Below are 17,767 nucleotides of genomic sequence, written 5' to 3'. Positions count from 1 at the left end.
GTCCCACTGCCTTGGCTGGGCAAAGGCCTCCAGCCCCACAGAAGAGAACTGAGGTCACAGGCAGGGTGGGCGCCATGGTGGAGAAAGTGAGCCCTGGAGGCTGATGCAGCCTCCTAGTGTCCCAATCCCATGCCTCCCTGAAGGGAAACAGGCGGCCTCCAATGACAGACCCTGGGGCACCACTGTTGCTTCTGAGGAAAAGGACGGAGGTGTGGCTGTGTCGGGGAGGGCCAAGCTCTATGGGAAGCCTGTCTGGAAAGGGTCAGCCCAAATTCAAATCTTCTCTATCCTTCCTATTCAAGGTCCTCCCTCAGAAGAGGAAAAGCAAGCCATCTGCCTGCAGGGGCGCTTCACCTCCAGGGACTCTGGCTTTGTGCCCTTAATTATCAGGGGCACATGCTGTTCATGTCATCTCACTGCCAACTCACGTTTAACCCACACACAGGGGCTGCGGGGTTCATTTGGTGAATAAAGAAAAATGAGGCCAGGCTCAGCTGCCAGTCTCTAGATGCACTGGGGCTCCGCTGTCCGTTCCTCAAGAGGAGGAAGGCTGACTTCAGGGATGTGTGACCCACAGAGCTGCACAGGCCCCGCTTGAAATCTCCCACCTCCACACTTGGTTCAATGCTTAGCAGTCAACATCTGAAGTTCTTGATAGTGTTTGAACACGGGGTCCCACATGTTCATTTTGCACGGAGCCCCACAAATCATGTAATGGGTCCAAAGCATAATTTACTGCCTGGCATATAGTTAGGGCTTAATAAATACTGGCTCCTTCATTAACTGACTGACATATGTTTTCAGACCTCTTTCAATGTGCCTCTTTCAAGCTCCTGACAGCTATGTCCTTCGCCAATGTCTGGAAACCTGGTAATACCACATTCCACAGACATGCACCAAGCTCTCACCATGAGCAAGAGGTCCCCTCAGTCAGGCCGAAGGGAAGGCCACCCCAAGGGAGCTGGATGAAGTTCCACTGGAGAGAAACATCAGGGGACAGTAGAAGCATCCCAGTGTGAAGCCACAGGCTAGCACTGATGTCTGCTCTGGTGCCTCCTTGGCATTCAGCAGGAACGCGGACCTGGGCTTGGCAGAATAACCCTGTGTCCTGGCTTCCTGGGTCAGACGTACAGCCAAAGGTAAAGCCGAGCCAGGTGTTGAGGCCCCCCTGGAGTCCTGGTCCAATGTGTGGGCCTTGTGGGGGCCCTCAAGCCCAGTCCACTCACAGATCCTTTCTAGCACCAGACACAGCTGCAGCTGCTGCAAATCAGCTTCTGCCACCTCCAGCCCAGCAGCTTCCGCTAGACATGAGAATGCACTCACACCTTCCATGGGGCTCATGCCCTCCACAGAAGGCCATCTGTTGGGAGAATGCACTCCCGGGCTCAGTCACAGCCCATGGGGGAAAAAAGAAAAGAGAAGAAACCCTCAGACTGGCAGGTCCAGGCTCAGGACCCAGGGACATTGTCCCCTGAAAACTGCTGGCCTGTGTGGCCTCCAACTAGAAACTCAGCTTGAATTACTGTGGGAGGAAAGGACTGCTGCTCCAGGATAGCAGCTGCCTCACACCCAATTTCCTTGCGAAAACATCAGCCCATTATTATCCCAACCTAGGGAACTGCAGCTCTCTACCTCTAATTATTAAATGATGCTTCTTGACCAACTTGGCCTCTCAACAAAATCCAAGGTTGCCTCCCCTGTCCTTGCAGGAGGTCTTCGATTTAACATCTGCGAGGACCGTGAGGACAGGACTGTGCACTGATTCCTTCAATCCTGCAGCTCCACAGACACAGGTGAGCAGAATCATGTAGCTTTGAGGTATCAACATGAACTAGAGAAAGAAAATGTGGGCTCCCAGGGTGGTGGCAGGTAACAGTGACACAGGAGGCCATTGGATCTGCCCTCCCAGAGCCCCGCTGCCCATAGCTGAAGAAACCTGTTTTCCTTGTCCCTGGAGGAGGACACCTCCCACCTACCCTCAGAACCCTCACCCAGAACCACTCCCATGCAATCAGGACCTCTTCCAAAGGCGCTCAGTTAGAAAAGAGCATTTAAAAAATTTTTCTATTGTTGTAAAATACACATTACATAACATTTACCATCCTAACCATTTGTAAGTGTACAATTCAGTGGCATTAAGTAAGGTCACACTGCTGTGCAACCATCATCACCATCCATCTTCAGAACTTTTTCATCTTCCCCAACTGAACCTCTGTCCCCATTAAACACTAACTCCGCATTTCCCTCCCGTCAGCCCCTGGCAACCACCATTCTACTTTCTGTCTATATGAATTTACTACTCTATGTACCTCATGTAAGTGGAATCATATAGTATTTGTCCTTTGTGACTGGCTTATTTCACTTAGCAGAATGTCCTCAAGGTCTGTCTATTTTGTAGTGTGTGCCCGAATATCCTCTTTTATTTAAGACTGAATAATATTCCCTTGTATATATATACCACATTTTGTTTATCCATTTATCCATTGATGGACACTTGGGTTGCTTCCATCTTTTGGCTATTGTGGATAATGCTACTGTATGCAAATATCTTTTAGAGTCCCTGCTTTCAATATCTTTGGTATATACCAAGAAGTGTGATTGCTGGATCATATGATATCTCTATTTTTAATATTTTGGGGCACCATCATACTGTCTTCCATAGCGGTGATACTATTTTATGTTCCCACCAACTGTGCACAAGGGTTCCAATTTCTCCACATCTTTCCAACACTTATTTTCTGATTTTTTTTTTTTTAATAGTAGCCATCTTAATGGGTGTTAGAAAGAACATTTTTACAAAAGATATCTCCTTTGTGGTATGCAGGCTGTTAGGAGGCAGGAAAATAAGAAAAGAAAGTCTAACAGGCAGCATCTTTGAGTTGAGGGTGCATTCACATCTGCCCATGGCTTTTTGTAAAAGGGCTCATCCAGAAGCTTTGTCAATACTAATTTTGGTGACATTTATTGCCTCTGAAAAAAATGCTATTTGTTCCCAAACCAAGACCACTTATAAGCGCTTTCTCCACCCAGACAATAAAATGGCAGGAAAGAGAGAAAACTTTTTCCAGTGTAGGGAAAATTCTTATAAGTTATTAACCTTTTTTAACAAAACACCAGAATTTATACACTTTATACAGTATTTATAAAAATCACTTTCAGAGTAAAGACCTTAGAAGTTTTAGCTGCATATTCCGAAGACGGTATTATTTAGAGCTCCTCTCTAGGAAAGTCCTTTAGACCTAATGTAATTATCATTTGGAAAATCAGTCACATTAATTTATAGTTACATTTAGACAAGGACTCTTATTTGTTCTCTCAGTCGAATTCACTGTCAAGCATAATACCCTGAGCCCCCACACTGCAACGCTCAGGGTGCCCTACAAGATAGCCCCACAGGCTCCGAATGGTATTTCAAAGTGCCTTAAGCAATGGCAGCCAGGCCAGTGAGTGTGGGTGACCACTGCTGTGGGGAGGTGGGCCCTGGAGATTCCCAGCACTCACTGCAGTGAGCAAGCCCACATCGAAAGCACGAAGCAGGTCATGTTCGTCCCTGGGTCCCTGGTGCTGCTAGTATACCATCCATATCACAAGCAATCAGAATTATTGAGCAGCCTTTTCCTAAAAGGTCCCACTACATGTTTAATCACATCCTGTAGAAGCAGCAAATGTTCTCATATGGGATCGGTATGCTACAGAGCACAATTTAACCCTTCGGGGTTGGCAATAAACAAATCAATCATCTACAAGAAGGATTAGGCATCTGTTTGGTGACTGGTGCTGCCAATATGCACATTCCAGGTTTCTTGAGAGGAAAAGGGAGCTGCACTGCCTGCTGCCGCAGTCACGGGACTTCTCTGGCTGGCTTTGGGAGGTCATTGGGCTATGGTTTTGCAGCACATGGCCCATGAGATGAAACCTAAGAGCCTTTCTTGACTCAAAACTAAAACCTGAAATGGGATTTAACTCTTTGTGGGGGGACAAGCGGTCTCCAGCTGAAGATATGATAGAGTTCTTCCTCCCACAACTTTACTTCTAAACTCAGAGAGGAAAAGAAAGCATGGAATATGCGAAGTAGGTCTTTAAATTAAAAAAAAAAAAATCCTTAAAATTCAAAGTTGTTACATTCCTAGTAACTAATAAAATTTTGGCATTTTTAATCTAATGGATTAAATTATTAAGAAACATTTCTGCATATTTTCGAAAGGGGGATTTTGGTGTGAATATTTACATTATTAAAGTAAAGCAACCAAAGAAAATCAGTATTCCTCAGAGAGGTTTGAGACATGGGAAAAAAATGAAATAGCCACACTGACATCTGCTGTGGTTTGAATTGTGTTCCTCCAAAAAGATATGGTTAAGTCTTAACCTCCAGTACCTGTGAATGTGACTTTACTGGGAAAGAGGGTCATCGCAGATGTAATCAAGTTAAGATGTGGTCATGCTGCTTTAAGGGGTGCCCTAATCCAATGACTGGTATAACTGGTGACTGGAAATTTGGACACAGAGAGAGGCACCCAGAACGCCATGTGACGAAGGAGGAGACAGGAGCGATGCATCTACAAATCCTGGCAAGCCAAGGACTGCCAGCAACCACCAGAAGCAGAAGGAAGGAAGGATCCTCTCCTAGAGCATTCAGAGAGAGCACAGCCCTGACAATTTTGGACCCTGATTTTGGACTTCCAGGCTCCAGGACTGCGAGGGAATAATTTTCTGTTGTTTTAAGCCACCTAGTTTGTGGAAATTTGTTGTGGCAGCCTAGGACACTAAAACAACATCACTCCTTGCTGCTCCTTGCTGCTTTGGAGGCTGCCTTTGGTTTCTGTTATCCACTGATGGCCCCCAGCTTCCCTCTCAATCTAGAAGTATAAGTCCAGTCCTATAGCCTGTGAAGAAGCTCAGTTCCTTTCTTCAAGTTGTAAGACTCCGGTTATCTAGGATTTTGGTATTTTTATAATGTTAGTAACAGAAAGAATGATGGCAGCACTTTGCGAGGAGGGCTTCACATGCAACAGCTCATGTAATGCCCCCACCCTGGAGGCAGACACTCTCATTAATCCCCACTTTACTGATGAGGAAACCAAAACCCAGACAGGTGACCCAAGGTCTGAATTCCAAGCCTGAATCCCTAACAACATGCCCTATTTCCTCTCCAAGGGGAAATGTCTTTTTCCTTCTGTCAGCTCCAGGCTGAATCCAGTCTTACCTGGTCACAAACACAGCAGCATCCACAGGGGGTGTATCGTCCTTCCCTCCCGGAACCTGATTGTTGCCAAGGTACCGCGCTCCTCCGTATTCCTCATTCTGCCAGTGACAGAAGCTCTCCAGGGACCGTTCGCCATGGTGCCCGATGGACAACTTGGCCTAAAGGTAGTCAAAGGGAAGTTAGAGAAGTGAACACCTGGGAAAGCCAGAGTTTATGCCCAGACTATGGTGTGGACATTAAGGTGGAGACAGCTTCTCATGGAGATGTGCCCCAAAGAAAAGGCTAACACTAGTGGCTATGCAGCAGAGACCCGGGGAGAAACCACTGGGGGCCTTTATTTATCCGTTCAAATGAAGACTATTATTAAAGAAAAACACTCTTCTTTTCGGCAAATAGAGCAGTATACAAACCAGGCAGCGTTCCCCCGATCTCATGTTTATTGCTCAACTCTGCAGGTGACACTGCCATGTGGGAAGGCCCTCAACTGAAAGACGAGAAAACACTTCTGTGAGTCCAAATCGGGGTGGAAGCTTGGGCACAGCTCCAGAAGGGAAGCTGTGATCCCAGTGGCCTCACCATCAAGCTTTGCACATGTGTGAGAGCCACGTGCTAGACCCTCCAGGAGTGGAGGGGGTATGTGCATGAGCAGCCCACTATGCACAGATCATGCTTCCAGTATCAGTCCTTGCCCTGTTCTCACACTCTTGCTGTCTGCAAAGCCAGGAAGGACAAATGAGATGACAACCACCTGGAGCCCTCCTTAGTACTCAGCCACTGGGAAGCTTCCAGACTGGTCACATTTTTTTTCTGTGTGCTCTGAAAGGTGTGGATGGGGACTTACTGGACGTTGTCGCAGCAGGACAAGCTTGGTAACCTGAATGTTAACTTTAATTCCAAGGCTCTGGTGCTGAAACATATTGTATACCTGTTAAGAGGGAAAAAAGAAATAAAGATATAAATACCAACACTTAAAAAAAATACAGTGGTATCATGGATGGGAACTTGAAACAGAGAAAAGATATTAGCTAAAAACTAAGGAAATCTGAATAAATTATAAACCTTAGTTTACAATGATGTATCAATATCAATGTTAGCCCATTAATTGCAGCAAACGTACCATCATAATGCAGGATGTTAATAATAGGGGAAACTGTGTATGGGAGTTCTCTGTACTATCCACTCAATTTTTCTGAACTCTTTTTTTGGCAGCTGGTTGGTATGGAGATCCGAACCCTTAACTTTCTGGGGTTAAAACACCGTGATCTCACCAACTGAGCTAACCAGCCAGATTTTTCTGAAATCTAAAACTGTTCAAAAATACAAATTCTACTAATAACAAATCATTATCAATTAAGAAATTAATATTACAAATACAGTTTGTGTTCCTCTAGTACTAAAAAAAATGAAAGAAGAATAATTACATGAAATTCAAATTTCAGTATCTGTAGATAAAGTCTTACTGGAACAAGAAAAGCACATATATGTGTGAAACATAACCCATATTTTATTAAAAAAACCTTTCTGAGACCAAAACTCCCTTAAAAATGAATTCCCCAAGAGAAAAGTATATATTATAGAAAACTCTGGACTCACACACATGTGTACATACAGAAATTAGTTGGTTAAGAAAACATGTAAGACAGGTAATTCTTTAAAAAAAGAAATGGATGTTGGATGATTCTGGCAGAAAACTCAAAACTCCCACTCCAGGCTTTCGTGTAGAGGGTTGAAGAGAACCTGTATGAAGGCTCCAGGTAAGAGAGATGCCGGCTGCATGCCAGACTCACTGCAACCCATCCCGGTAAGTACCTCCACCTGGGAAACTGAGGGAACCAGGCTCCTTGAGGTAAAGCCACCCACTCAAGACTCACAGCCAGTCAACGATGATTTGATTCACACCCAGGCTCGTCTAGCCAAAACGTCCATACTTCTTTATTCCCTGAATCCCTCATTCTAACCAAGGTTTGTCATTGAAATAAATTTAAGTAACAGAAAAGGATACATCCTTCTCAGTTGCGTACCTCTTGTTGGCAGAACTTAATTATAAGAACCTCAACATCAAGAAGTCAAAAGAAAGTGTTTCAAGAGGAAGAGGAAGAAAACCTCAAATAAGGCAAAGGAATCAAAGCTGACACAGCTGGGAAAATGCCCACTGGATTTGAGGGTCCCCAGGTCATTATGACTCTTGAGGTCCTCTCCCTTATTGTGGAGAAAGCAGGATGCAGGGAGGTGGAGGTACGGTAGGGGAGGTGATAGAGGAGGTAGGCGGTGCAAGGTATGGAGGGAACAGGGGTGAGAACCTTGTGAGTATTCTACTTGGTTTTTTCTCATGATCTAGAAGGGAGAATCTCCCAGCAGGAGCATTACAACATTCTCCGGGGGGTGCTGTGTTCACACTGTCAATACATCAGCAGCCGCAGGAAGTGATGACCACTGCAACAGCATAGCCAGGGTCAATTCAGGCCAAGTGGAGCTGGTCAACGACATTTCACTTGGCCTACAGACAACACCAAGCACGCACAGAGCCTCAGCATCTGTGTGACAAAGGAATTAGCTGTGTCACTGCTTGGATTTTACTCTTTGAAAACTGTCATTAAAGTTAAATAAAATCTATCTTTGTGTAACTTAATATTATTTCCCACAAGAAAAAGTAGAACACATTCAGTTGTTCTGTTCTCATGTTTTGGTTTTTTTCCTGAAGCTTCCTTTTCTCAAGAACAAACTAGCAGTCATTTTTTCATACTGGACCATCCACAGATGGTGTTTATTACCTACCCCCGAGCCTGGGGGAAGAGAAGAAGGCACATAACCTTTTCCTTGCTTTGATATTTCAACACACATCCATGGCTGTAATTCAAGTATTTTTGGAAATATTCAGTATTAAGATTGGGCCTAAACTGGTATACTTTAGTTCAAAACATGAAATTCAGGAAGAATGAAAACTGAAGTTATGAGGATGAAAATTCAAATCACACCGCATTTCATTTCAGGATACAATTTAAGTACCACCTGCAAGGTCTACACCAGCCAAAACCAAAGACATTAAAGAATTCCGTAGGTTTAAAGAAATAACATGGTAAAGCAATCCTCAGTGGTTTTCTGACATGCCACATGAAAGAAGAGGAAAGACCTGCATGGAGCAAAGCAGGTGTCAGGAAGAACAAGACCACAGGAATAAGCTCTCTTGTTAGAATCACCCATCTTCTCCTTGCTGGGCTGATGACAGTTCAGGACCATGTGCATCCCAAAGACCATTACATCAAAGTTCAGATGTTTCCCTTGGAACCTTGGAACGCACACGCATGATGTGAAAGGGAGGGAGGTAAAAAGTTTCATACTCCAGGAACTGGGAAGAGAGGGAAATAGGGAGTAGTTGTTTAATGGGCATAGAGTTTCAGTTTTGCAAGATGAAAAGTTGTAAAGACTGGTCGATAACAATGTAAATATACTTAACGATACTGAACTATACACTTCAAAATGGCTAATTTTGAAAGTAATGGTAAATTTCACATTATATGTATTTTACTACATTGAAAAAAAATTTTTTTAAAGCTTTGTGCTCTAACATTCTCTGTAAGCCTCTAGGAAAGTACTTCCTCTTGAAGTGTAACAAGGGTGCTCATGTTCAGGAGAACAGGTATAGGAGCGTGACCACAGCTAAGCACTTCGCCACCTGCCCAGTGCCAACCACATTTCAACAAAGTTCAGCAGAATGCAGGGCAGATGCACAGCATCTCCCTTGAGGCCCTGTGCCATGCCAGACAAGCCAAACAAAAATCCAATGACAGCTGCAAAACACAAGGTGCAAGCCTCAGAGACATGTAGCAAAGTCTCCCCTTCTTTTTTTCCCATGGAAATTCATGCTCAGGAGAAGGTTTGGAGCAACGGCCACATGATGTTTAGGGAGACACCTGGCTGGGCATGGAACAGCACAGCCAATCGTCTGGAAATTCTGTCTCTGGTGTCCAGCCCTGGCTGTGTCCCAGTAAGTGCTCAGAGCCCTGGCTGCATTTGTCACTTTTCCTTGGCAGCCTGGGGGTCGAGCCAGATGGACCCACTGCCAACAGCACACTGCGGCTCTCCCGGCTGGGCGACTTGGGGACATAGAGAGGGAAAGGCAGGGACCAGAAAACGAGCCGGTGCTGGAGGCACGTGGGGAGGAGCTGCTAGCCATGCCAGGCAGGGTTTGCACAAGGTACCACTTACCTGCATAACCCAGGACCTCCCCAAGAATGACAGAGACCTGTGGCTGTCATGCTCAGATCATATACACCAACATTCAGACTCCCACACAGGAGAGGGCTACATTCTCTAGCACAGTGCCTCCGAGTGGGGTCCCCAAAGCCAAAGCAGCAGCATCGACATTACCTGGGCACTCACTGGAAATGCACATTCTGCAGCCCACACCAAACCACTGAGTCAGACACCCTGGGGTGTGCCTGGTCATCTGTGTGAACAAGTCCCCGAGGCTTCTGGCTCGCACCGCAGCGTGAGGACCACTGAGTGCTCTAACATACGCTAGTTCTGTTGGTCGCCAGAGAAAGGCTTGTTGTCCACTTCACATGGTAATTGAGTGAAACATGTCATTTTTCCTCCAAGCAGAACTTGCCCGGAACATCTCAGGTTTTTCATGCCCCTCCATGGTTGTTAGGGAAGCTAAGAACAACCAAAGCTCTGTCAAACGGCCCCGTTTTCCACTTTCGCTGCCCAAACCCGGGACTTTTGATATCAGTACCACCTGATTCCATCTGCAGTTTGTTCTTTAAAATATTCCTGCTCCTGTGTCAGAACTGCCGCAACCAAAGGGCATCAAGCTGCGGATGTAAGGAGGCACCACAGCACATGTGGAGAGACAGCAGCCCAGCTGAGCACTGCTCTGCAGCTGCTGCCAGCTCACATACCCGGCCTGGGGCAGGCTTCTGCCTCCACATGTACCTGCACTGATGAGCGGCTTGCTGGGGACACAGAGCTGGAGCAGGACTCCATTCATGAGATAAGAGGCAGGCAGGAGGAGCTATTAAAAGGCAAACCAGCGCACTGCACTCTTCTGCGTAGGCCCATGCAGTGGCTTCCCATGGCACACTGAAAGAAGCCCATTCTCTACCCCCTGGGGTACTCGCCTGCAAGGTCGACCTGCCCACCTCTCACTGCACTCCCACCCCAGCCTCCTGATCTCCTACCAAGAACCACCTCTTTTTGTGTTTCCCAAATACCAGACTGACTCCCTCTAAGTGGAAGGTCACTCCTCACAGAGGTGCCACAGCCGCCTCAGTCACTCGCGCTCACGTGGTTCTCTGCACAGTGGTTATCACTCTCTGGATCTCCTTCTCCCAGAGTTGTGTGTTGAATACTGTCTGTCACTCCCACTACGTGGGCTCCAAGAGAATAAGACCTGTCATGGTCCCTCTTTACCCAGAAGAGTATAGAAGAGTCCTCAGCACACATTCAGTGCTGAATGGAATCAGGGCCACTCTTCCATTTTTGTGGTAAAATGCATATTACATGAAATTTACCATCTTAACCATTTTTAAGTGCACAGTTCAGTAGTGTTAAGCACATTCATGTTGTTGTGTGCCCAATCTCCAAAACTCTTCACCTTGCAAATCTGAAACTTTGTCCCCATTAAACAACAACTCCCTATTCCCCCCTCTCCCAGCCCCAGTGACCACCATTCTACTTTCTGTCTCTATGAATATGATGACTCTAGGAACCTCATATAAGTGGAATCACACAGTATTTGTCCTTTTGTGTCTGGCTTATTTCACTTAGCATGATGTCCTCAAGGTTCATCCATGTAGCATGTGTCAGAATTTCCTTCCTTTTTAAGGCTGAATAATATTCCATTGTTTGTATAGATCACTTTTTGTTTAGCCATTAATTCATCAGTGGATACTTGGGTTGCTTCCACCCCTCGGCTATTGTGAATAATGCTGCTATAAACATGCATGTACTAATATCTCTTTAAGTCCCTACTTTCAATTAGTTTCTGATATACCCAGGAATGGAATTACCGGGTCATATGTCACAGGAGTGAACCTCTTATACTCTAGCCTTTTGTAGTAGCTAGACACTTTACTGGGGTTTTGATTGACTGATGAACGATTTTTTTACTTTTATTTATTTTTTTGTGGGGGCGGGTGTCAAACAGCATCTACTGCTATTTTCGTTGGGGAAAACTTCTCCCACTGTGTGAGCTCTACAGAAAGAGAGGGACCTACTCCTACTACAGAAACAAAGGGCGTGGAGACTCACTCTGTCGTAACAGCCCTGGAGCAGCCGAGATTTCTCCTAGGGCTTTGATTCCTGGAGGAAGGGTCACGGGCAGCTGGGACATGTTACCACAACAGAGAAGCAGCATCAGGAACCCAGCAATTGCCATCAGCATCTAGGTCCCGGCCTGACCTAGGCCTCCATCCCTCCTACGGCCTGTGCTCCCTGAGTCCCCTCTCCCTGAATCTTCCCTCAAATTCTAAGCCTGGTGACCCAGCTGTCCTTTTGATTCTGCACACCTTCCTCTATACCTCCACCAAAAAGATGATTCCTTTTCTACTTCAGTTAGCCCAGATCCAGTTTCTGTTGCTTGCAATCAAATCCCCTGATGAATACAGGCGCCAAGCTCACTGCTCTAGGGTGTATAAAACTACTTTCTTTCCTGTTTGAAAACAAGACCACTTTGCATGATGCCAGTTTTCTTTGATACCTCTCCCATGCTTCACAAGTCCTTGGAAATGACCAGAGTGGTTCTGCTCTCTCCGCAGCACTCCTGTGACTCTAGAGTCTGCTTCAGCAGGGTGCAGTTGCACAGCCCTTTGTAGCAGCCAGGTGTGCTCTTGGTGCAGCCCTTTCCAACCATGCTTGTTCCATCTCCTCTACCCTGTACTGCCCTCCTGCCTTGGGGGCTGTTATACAACCATCACCACTACCCATCCCCAGACTTTTTCATCTTGCAAAACTGAAACTCTGTACTCATTAAACACTAAGTTCTCCTCTCTCCCCCAGCCCCTTTCTCTCTCTATGAATTTACTATTCTAGGTACCTCATATAAGTGGAATCGTACAGTAGTTATCCTTTTGTGACTGGCTTATTTCACTTAGCATAATTTCCTCAAGGTCCATCATATTGTAGCATATGTCAGAATTTTCCTCCTTTTCCTCCTTTTTAAGGCTGAATAATTATTTCATTTTGTGTGTGTGTGTCTGTGTATGTGTGTGTGTGTGTGTGTGTGTGTGTGTGTGTGTGTGTGTGTGTGTGTGTGTGTGTTGCATTTTGTTTATCCATTAATCTGTTGATGGACACTTGGGTTGCTTCCATCTTCTGGCTATTGTGAATCATGCTGCTATGAAAATGGGTATACAAATATCTGTTTGTGTCCCTGCTTTCAATTCTTTGGGGTGTTTATCCAAAAATGGAATTGCTGGATCATATGCTGATTCTGTTTTGTTTTTTCAGGAATCATACTGTTTTCCACAGCAGCTGTACCATGTTATATTCCCACAAACAGCGCACAAGTGGTCCCATTTCTCATCATCCTAATGTGTGTGAATTGGTATCTCGTGGTTTTGATTTGCATTTCCCTAATGATTATTGCTGCTCTGCATCTTCTCATGTATGCAGTGGATATTTGTATATCTTTGTGGCAGAAATGTCTAGTCAAGTCCACTGCCCATTTTTAAATTTTGTTGTTGTTGTTGAGTTTTAGTTCTCTATATACTCTGAATATTATGGGATATGTATTCGGAAATATTTTCTCCCACTCTGTGGGCTGCCTTTTTATTTTGTTGATTCAAAAAAGTTTTTAATGTCGACAGTTCAATTTTCCTGTATTTTCCTTTGTTGCCTGTGCTTTGGTGTTATATCCAAGAAATCATTGCCAGATCAAATGTCATGAAACTTCTCCTCTATGTTTTCTTCTAAGAGTTTTATAGTTTTAGCTCTTACATTTGGGACTTGGATACATTTTGAGTTAATTTTTGAATACGGTGTGAGACAAGGGTCCAACTTCATTCTTCTGCATGGAGATATCCAGTTTTCCCAGAACCAGTTCGTGAAAAGACTATCACTTCTCCATTGAATGGTCTTGACATTCTTGTCAAAAATAATTTCATCATAAATGTGAGTGTTAATTTCTGAGCTCCATTTTATTCCATTGGTCAATAGGTTTATCTTTATGCTAGTAAAGCATTTTGATTTGTAGTAAATTAGTAGTAAATTTTGAAATCAGGAAGTGTGAGTTCCCTAACTTTGTTCTTTTTAAAGATGGTTTTGGCTATCAGGGTCCTAAAATATTAATTTTAGGATGGATTTCTCTATTTCTAAGGGAAAAAAGTCATTGGGATTTTGACAGAAATTACATTAAATCTGTAGGTTGCTTTCGGTAGTACTGATATCTTAAAATAAGTCTTCCAACCCATTAACATGTTGATGTTCCATTTGTGTCTAATTTCATCAATGTTTTATAGTTTTCTGTGTACAAGACTTTTACATGCTAATTCCCAAGTGTTTTATTCTTCTTGATGCTATGAAAATGAAACCATTTTCTTAATTTCCTTTTCAGATTGTTCACTGTTAGTAAACAGAAATGCAATTCATTCGTGTGTGTTGGTTTTTTATGCTGTTGCTTTGCTGAATTAGTTGATCAGCTCCAATGGTTTGTGTGTGTGTGATCTTTAGGGTTTTCTACATGCAAGATCATAACATCTGTGAACCGAGGTCATTTTACATCTTCCTTTCCTACTTGAATGCCTTTTATTTCTTTTACTTGCCTAAATGCTCTGCTAGCACTTCCAATACTATGTTGAATAAAAGTGGCAAAAGCAGGCATCTTTACCTTGTTCCTAATTTTAGAGAGAAAGTTTTCTGTCACCACTGAGTGCAATATTAGCTGTGATTTTTTCATACATGACTTTTATAATGTTATGGTAGTTTTCTTCTATTCTTGAGTATTTTTTATCATGAAAAGGTGTTCAATTTTGTCAAATTACTTTTCTGCATCAATTGAGATGATCATGTGGGTTTTTTCCTTCCTTTTGTTAGTGTGGTGTATCACAATTGTTGATTTGCATATGTTGAACTATTCTTGCACCCAGGAATAAATCCCACTTGGTCATGGTGTATAATTCTTTTAATATGCTATTGAATTTGGTTTGCTAGTATCTTGTTGAGAATTTTTGCATCAATATTCATAAAACATTTTTTTCTTGTTCATAAAAGACTGTTGTTTTTTATTCTTTTCCTTATCTGGCTTTGGTATCAGGAAACGCTGGCTCCAAAGAATGAATTAGGAAGCACTCTCTTCTCTTCACTTTTTGAGAAAACTGTGAGGAAGATTTGGTGTTAGCTCTTTTTAAAAATATCTGCTAGAATTCACCAGTGAAGCCATGCCGTCCAGGGCTTTTCGTTGTTGGGAGATTTTGATTACTGATTCAATTGCTTTACTAGTCATGAGTCTCCTCAGCTTTTCTATTTCTTTGTGATGCAGTCCTGGCAGGTTTTGTGTTTCTTTCATCTGTGTTATCCAACTGTTGCCATACAATGGTTCACAGTACTCTCTTCTAATCTTTTTTATTTCTGTAGAATGGGTAATGCCTCCAGTTTCATTTTTGATTTTAGCAAAATCAGAAATTTTCCTAAACCTTGAATCTTTTTTTATTAGTCAATCTGGCTAAAAGTTTGTCAATTTTGTCAATCTTTTCAAAGAACAGACTTGGTTTCATTCATTTCCTGTATTGTTTTTCTATTCATTCATCTCTGTTCTAATCTTTATTATTTCATTCCTTTAGCTAGTTTTGGATTTAGTTTGTTCTTCTTCTAGTTCCTCAAGTTCTAAAGTTATGTTCATGGTTTCAGATCTTTCTTCTTTTTTAATGTAAGCCATTTACAGCTATACCTTTCCCCCCTTAGCACTAAAGTTTGGTACACTGCGTTTTTGTATTCATTTGTTTCTAATTACTTTCTAATTTCTCTTGTGATTTCTTCTTTGACCCACTAGTTGTTTAAGAGTGTGTTGTTTAATTTCCACAAATTTGGGAATTTTCCTCTTTTCCTTCTGTTATTAATCTCCTTTAGTTTTTTGTTTGTTTGTTTGTTTGTTTTATTTTATCATTACACAACGTAAACATTTTTTGTGGCCCTTTACCAATTTCTCCCTAACCCACCCTCCCCCTCCTCTTCCCCACCTCTGGAGGCCTTGGTTCCATTCCTCTCCTTTTGAACGTTCAAGCAATCATTGTGATTGTTGTATCTTTATTTTTTCTTTCTTTTTTTCACCTCCCACTTATGAGTGAGGACATGTGGTATTTCTCTTTCTGTACCTGGCTTATTTCACTTAACATTAACATCATTTTCTCTAAGTTCATCCATGTTGCTGCAAATGGCAGAATTTCATTCCTTTTTATGGCACAGTAATATTCCATTGTCTATATAGACCACATTTTTCCTTATCCAGACATCCATTGATGGATATTTAAGTTGGCTCCAACTCTAAGCTATTACAAATATAGTTGCAATCAACATAGGAGTGCATATATACCTTCAACATGATAATTTCCATTCCTTTGGGGATATACCCCTCAGTGGGATTTCTGGATCTTCTGGCAGTTCTATCTGTAGTTGTTTGAGGAACCTCCAATACTGTTGTCCATAATGGCAGCACTAATTTACAGTCCCACTTATGGTGTAGAAGCATTCTCCTTTCTCCACCTCCTTCCCAGCATATGTTATTCTCTGTCTTTCTAATACTGGCCAGTCTAACTAGCATGAGATGACAGCTCAATGTGGTTTTGATTTCCCTGATGCTTAATGATGTTGGGCATTTTTTCACATACTTGTTGGCCATTTGTATATCTTCCTGTGAGAAATGTCTATTCAGCTCCTTTGCCCATTTTTTAATTGGTTACTTGTTTTTTTACTGTTAAGTTGTTTGAGTTCCTCATATACTCTCTGTATTAATCCCTTGTTGGATGCATAATTTGTGAATATTTTCCTCCATTCTTAGCTTGTTTATTCGCTCTGTTAACGTTCGTTTGATGTGCAGAAGCTTTTTAGTTTGATATAATTCCATTTGTTTACTTTTTCTTTTGTTGTCTGTGTTTTTCAGGTCTTATTCATAAAATCTTTACCCAGTCCTACTTCCTGAAGTGTTTCCCCTATGTTTTATTTTAGGAGTCTTATAGTCTTGGGTCTTATACATAAGGCTTTAATCTATTTTGAGTTGGTTTGGGCATATGGAGAGAGATATAGGTCTAGTTTCACGCTTCTACATATGGATGTCCAGTCTTCCCAGCACCATTTATTGAAGAGGCAGTATTTCCCCAATTTATGCTCCTGTTACCCTTCTCAAATATCAGTTGGCTGTAAGTATGTGTATTGATTTGTGGGTTCTCTGTTTTGATTCATGGGTCTGAGTGTCTGTTTTTATGCCAGTACCATGCAGTTTTGGTTGCTATAGCTATGTAGCATAATTTGAAGTCAGGTACTGTAATGTCTCCAGATTTATTATTATTTTTTTTGCTCAGGATTGTTTTGGCTATTTGAGGTTTTTTGTTGTTCCATATGAATGTTAGGATTGTTTCTCCTATTCCTGTGAAGAACGCCATTGGTATTTTGATGGGGACTGCACTGAATCTGCAGATCACTTTGGGTACTATGGACATTTTCAAAATGTTAATTCTTCCAATCCAAGAGCACGGGAATGTCTTTCCATCTTTTTGTGTCTTTAATTTCTTTCAGCAGTGATTTGTAGTTCTCATTGTAGAGAACTTTCACCTCCTTGGTTAAATTTATTCCTAGATGTTTTATTTTTTTGATGACTATTGTAAATAGGCTTGCTTTCTTGATTTCCTTTTCTGCTAGTTCATTATCAGAGTATTAAAAGCTTCTGATTTTTGTGTGATGATTTTGCATCTTGCAACTTTAGTGAAATCATTTACCAGCTCTAAGAGTTTTCTGGTAGAATCTCTAGGAATTTCTATGTATAGGATCACGTCATCTGCAAAGAAGGACAGTTTGACTTTGTCTTTTCCAATCTGGATGCCCTTTATTTCCTTCTCTTGCCTGACTGCTCTGGCTAGTACTTCCAACACTATGATAGATAGGCATGGTGAGAGTGAAATCCGTGTCTTGTCCCCATTCTTACAGGAAAACCTTTCAGCTTCTCCCCATTCAGGAAAATATTGGCATGGGGTTTGTCATATATAGCTTTTACTGTATTGAGATACATTCCTTTTTTTTTTTTTTTTTTTTAATTAAAAGATGACCAGTAAGGGGATCTTAACCCTTGACTTGGTGTTGTCAGCACCATGCTCACCCAGTGAGCTAACCGGCCATCCCAATATGGGATCCGAAACCGTGGCCTTGGTATTATCAGCACCACACTCTCCCGAGTGAGCCATGGGCCAGCCTGAGATACATTCCTTCTAAACCTAATTTACTGAGAGTCTTTATCATGAAGGGATGCTGAATTTTGTCAAATGTTTTTTCTGCATCTATATGGTTTTTGTTCTTGATTTTGTTGATGTGGTGCATCACATTTATTGACTTGCATATGTTGAACCATCCTTGCATCCC

At 42.6% G+C, this 17,767-nt stretch overlaps 1 protein-coding gene across 1 annotated transcript in view; it reads right to left on the bottom strand.

Moving 5' to 3' along the window:
- ADAMTS17 (ADAM metallopeptidase with thrombospondin type 1 motif 17) overlaps positions 1-17,767 on the bottom strand; it is a 316,365-nt gene that overhangs the window by 233,852 nt on the left and 64,746 nt on the right. The window contains exons 5-6 of the mRNA XM_063091528.1: positions 6,045-6,128; positions 5,204-5,361 (exon numbers count right to left, since the gene is read on the bottom strand). Of these exons, the coding sequence (XP_062947598.1) occupies positions 5,204-5,361; positions 6,045-6,128 (242 nt within the window). The remainder of the gene's footprint in view (positions 1-5,203; positions 5,362-6,044; positions 6,129-17,767) is intronic.

This window comes from Cynocephalus volans, chromosome 3, assembly GCF_027409185.1.
Source record: "Cynocephalus volans isolate mCynVol1 chromosome 3, mCynVol1.pri, whole genome shotgun sequence".
In the NCBI taxonomy this organism is placed as follows: domain Eukaryota; kingdom Metazoa; phylum Chordata; class Mammalia; order Dermoptera; family Cynocephalidae; genus Cynocephalus; species Cynocephalus volans.
The sequence above is the reverse complement of the archived record's forward strand: the minus strand, read 5'-3'. Positions and strand labels throughout refer to the sequence as shown.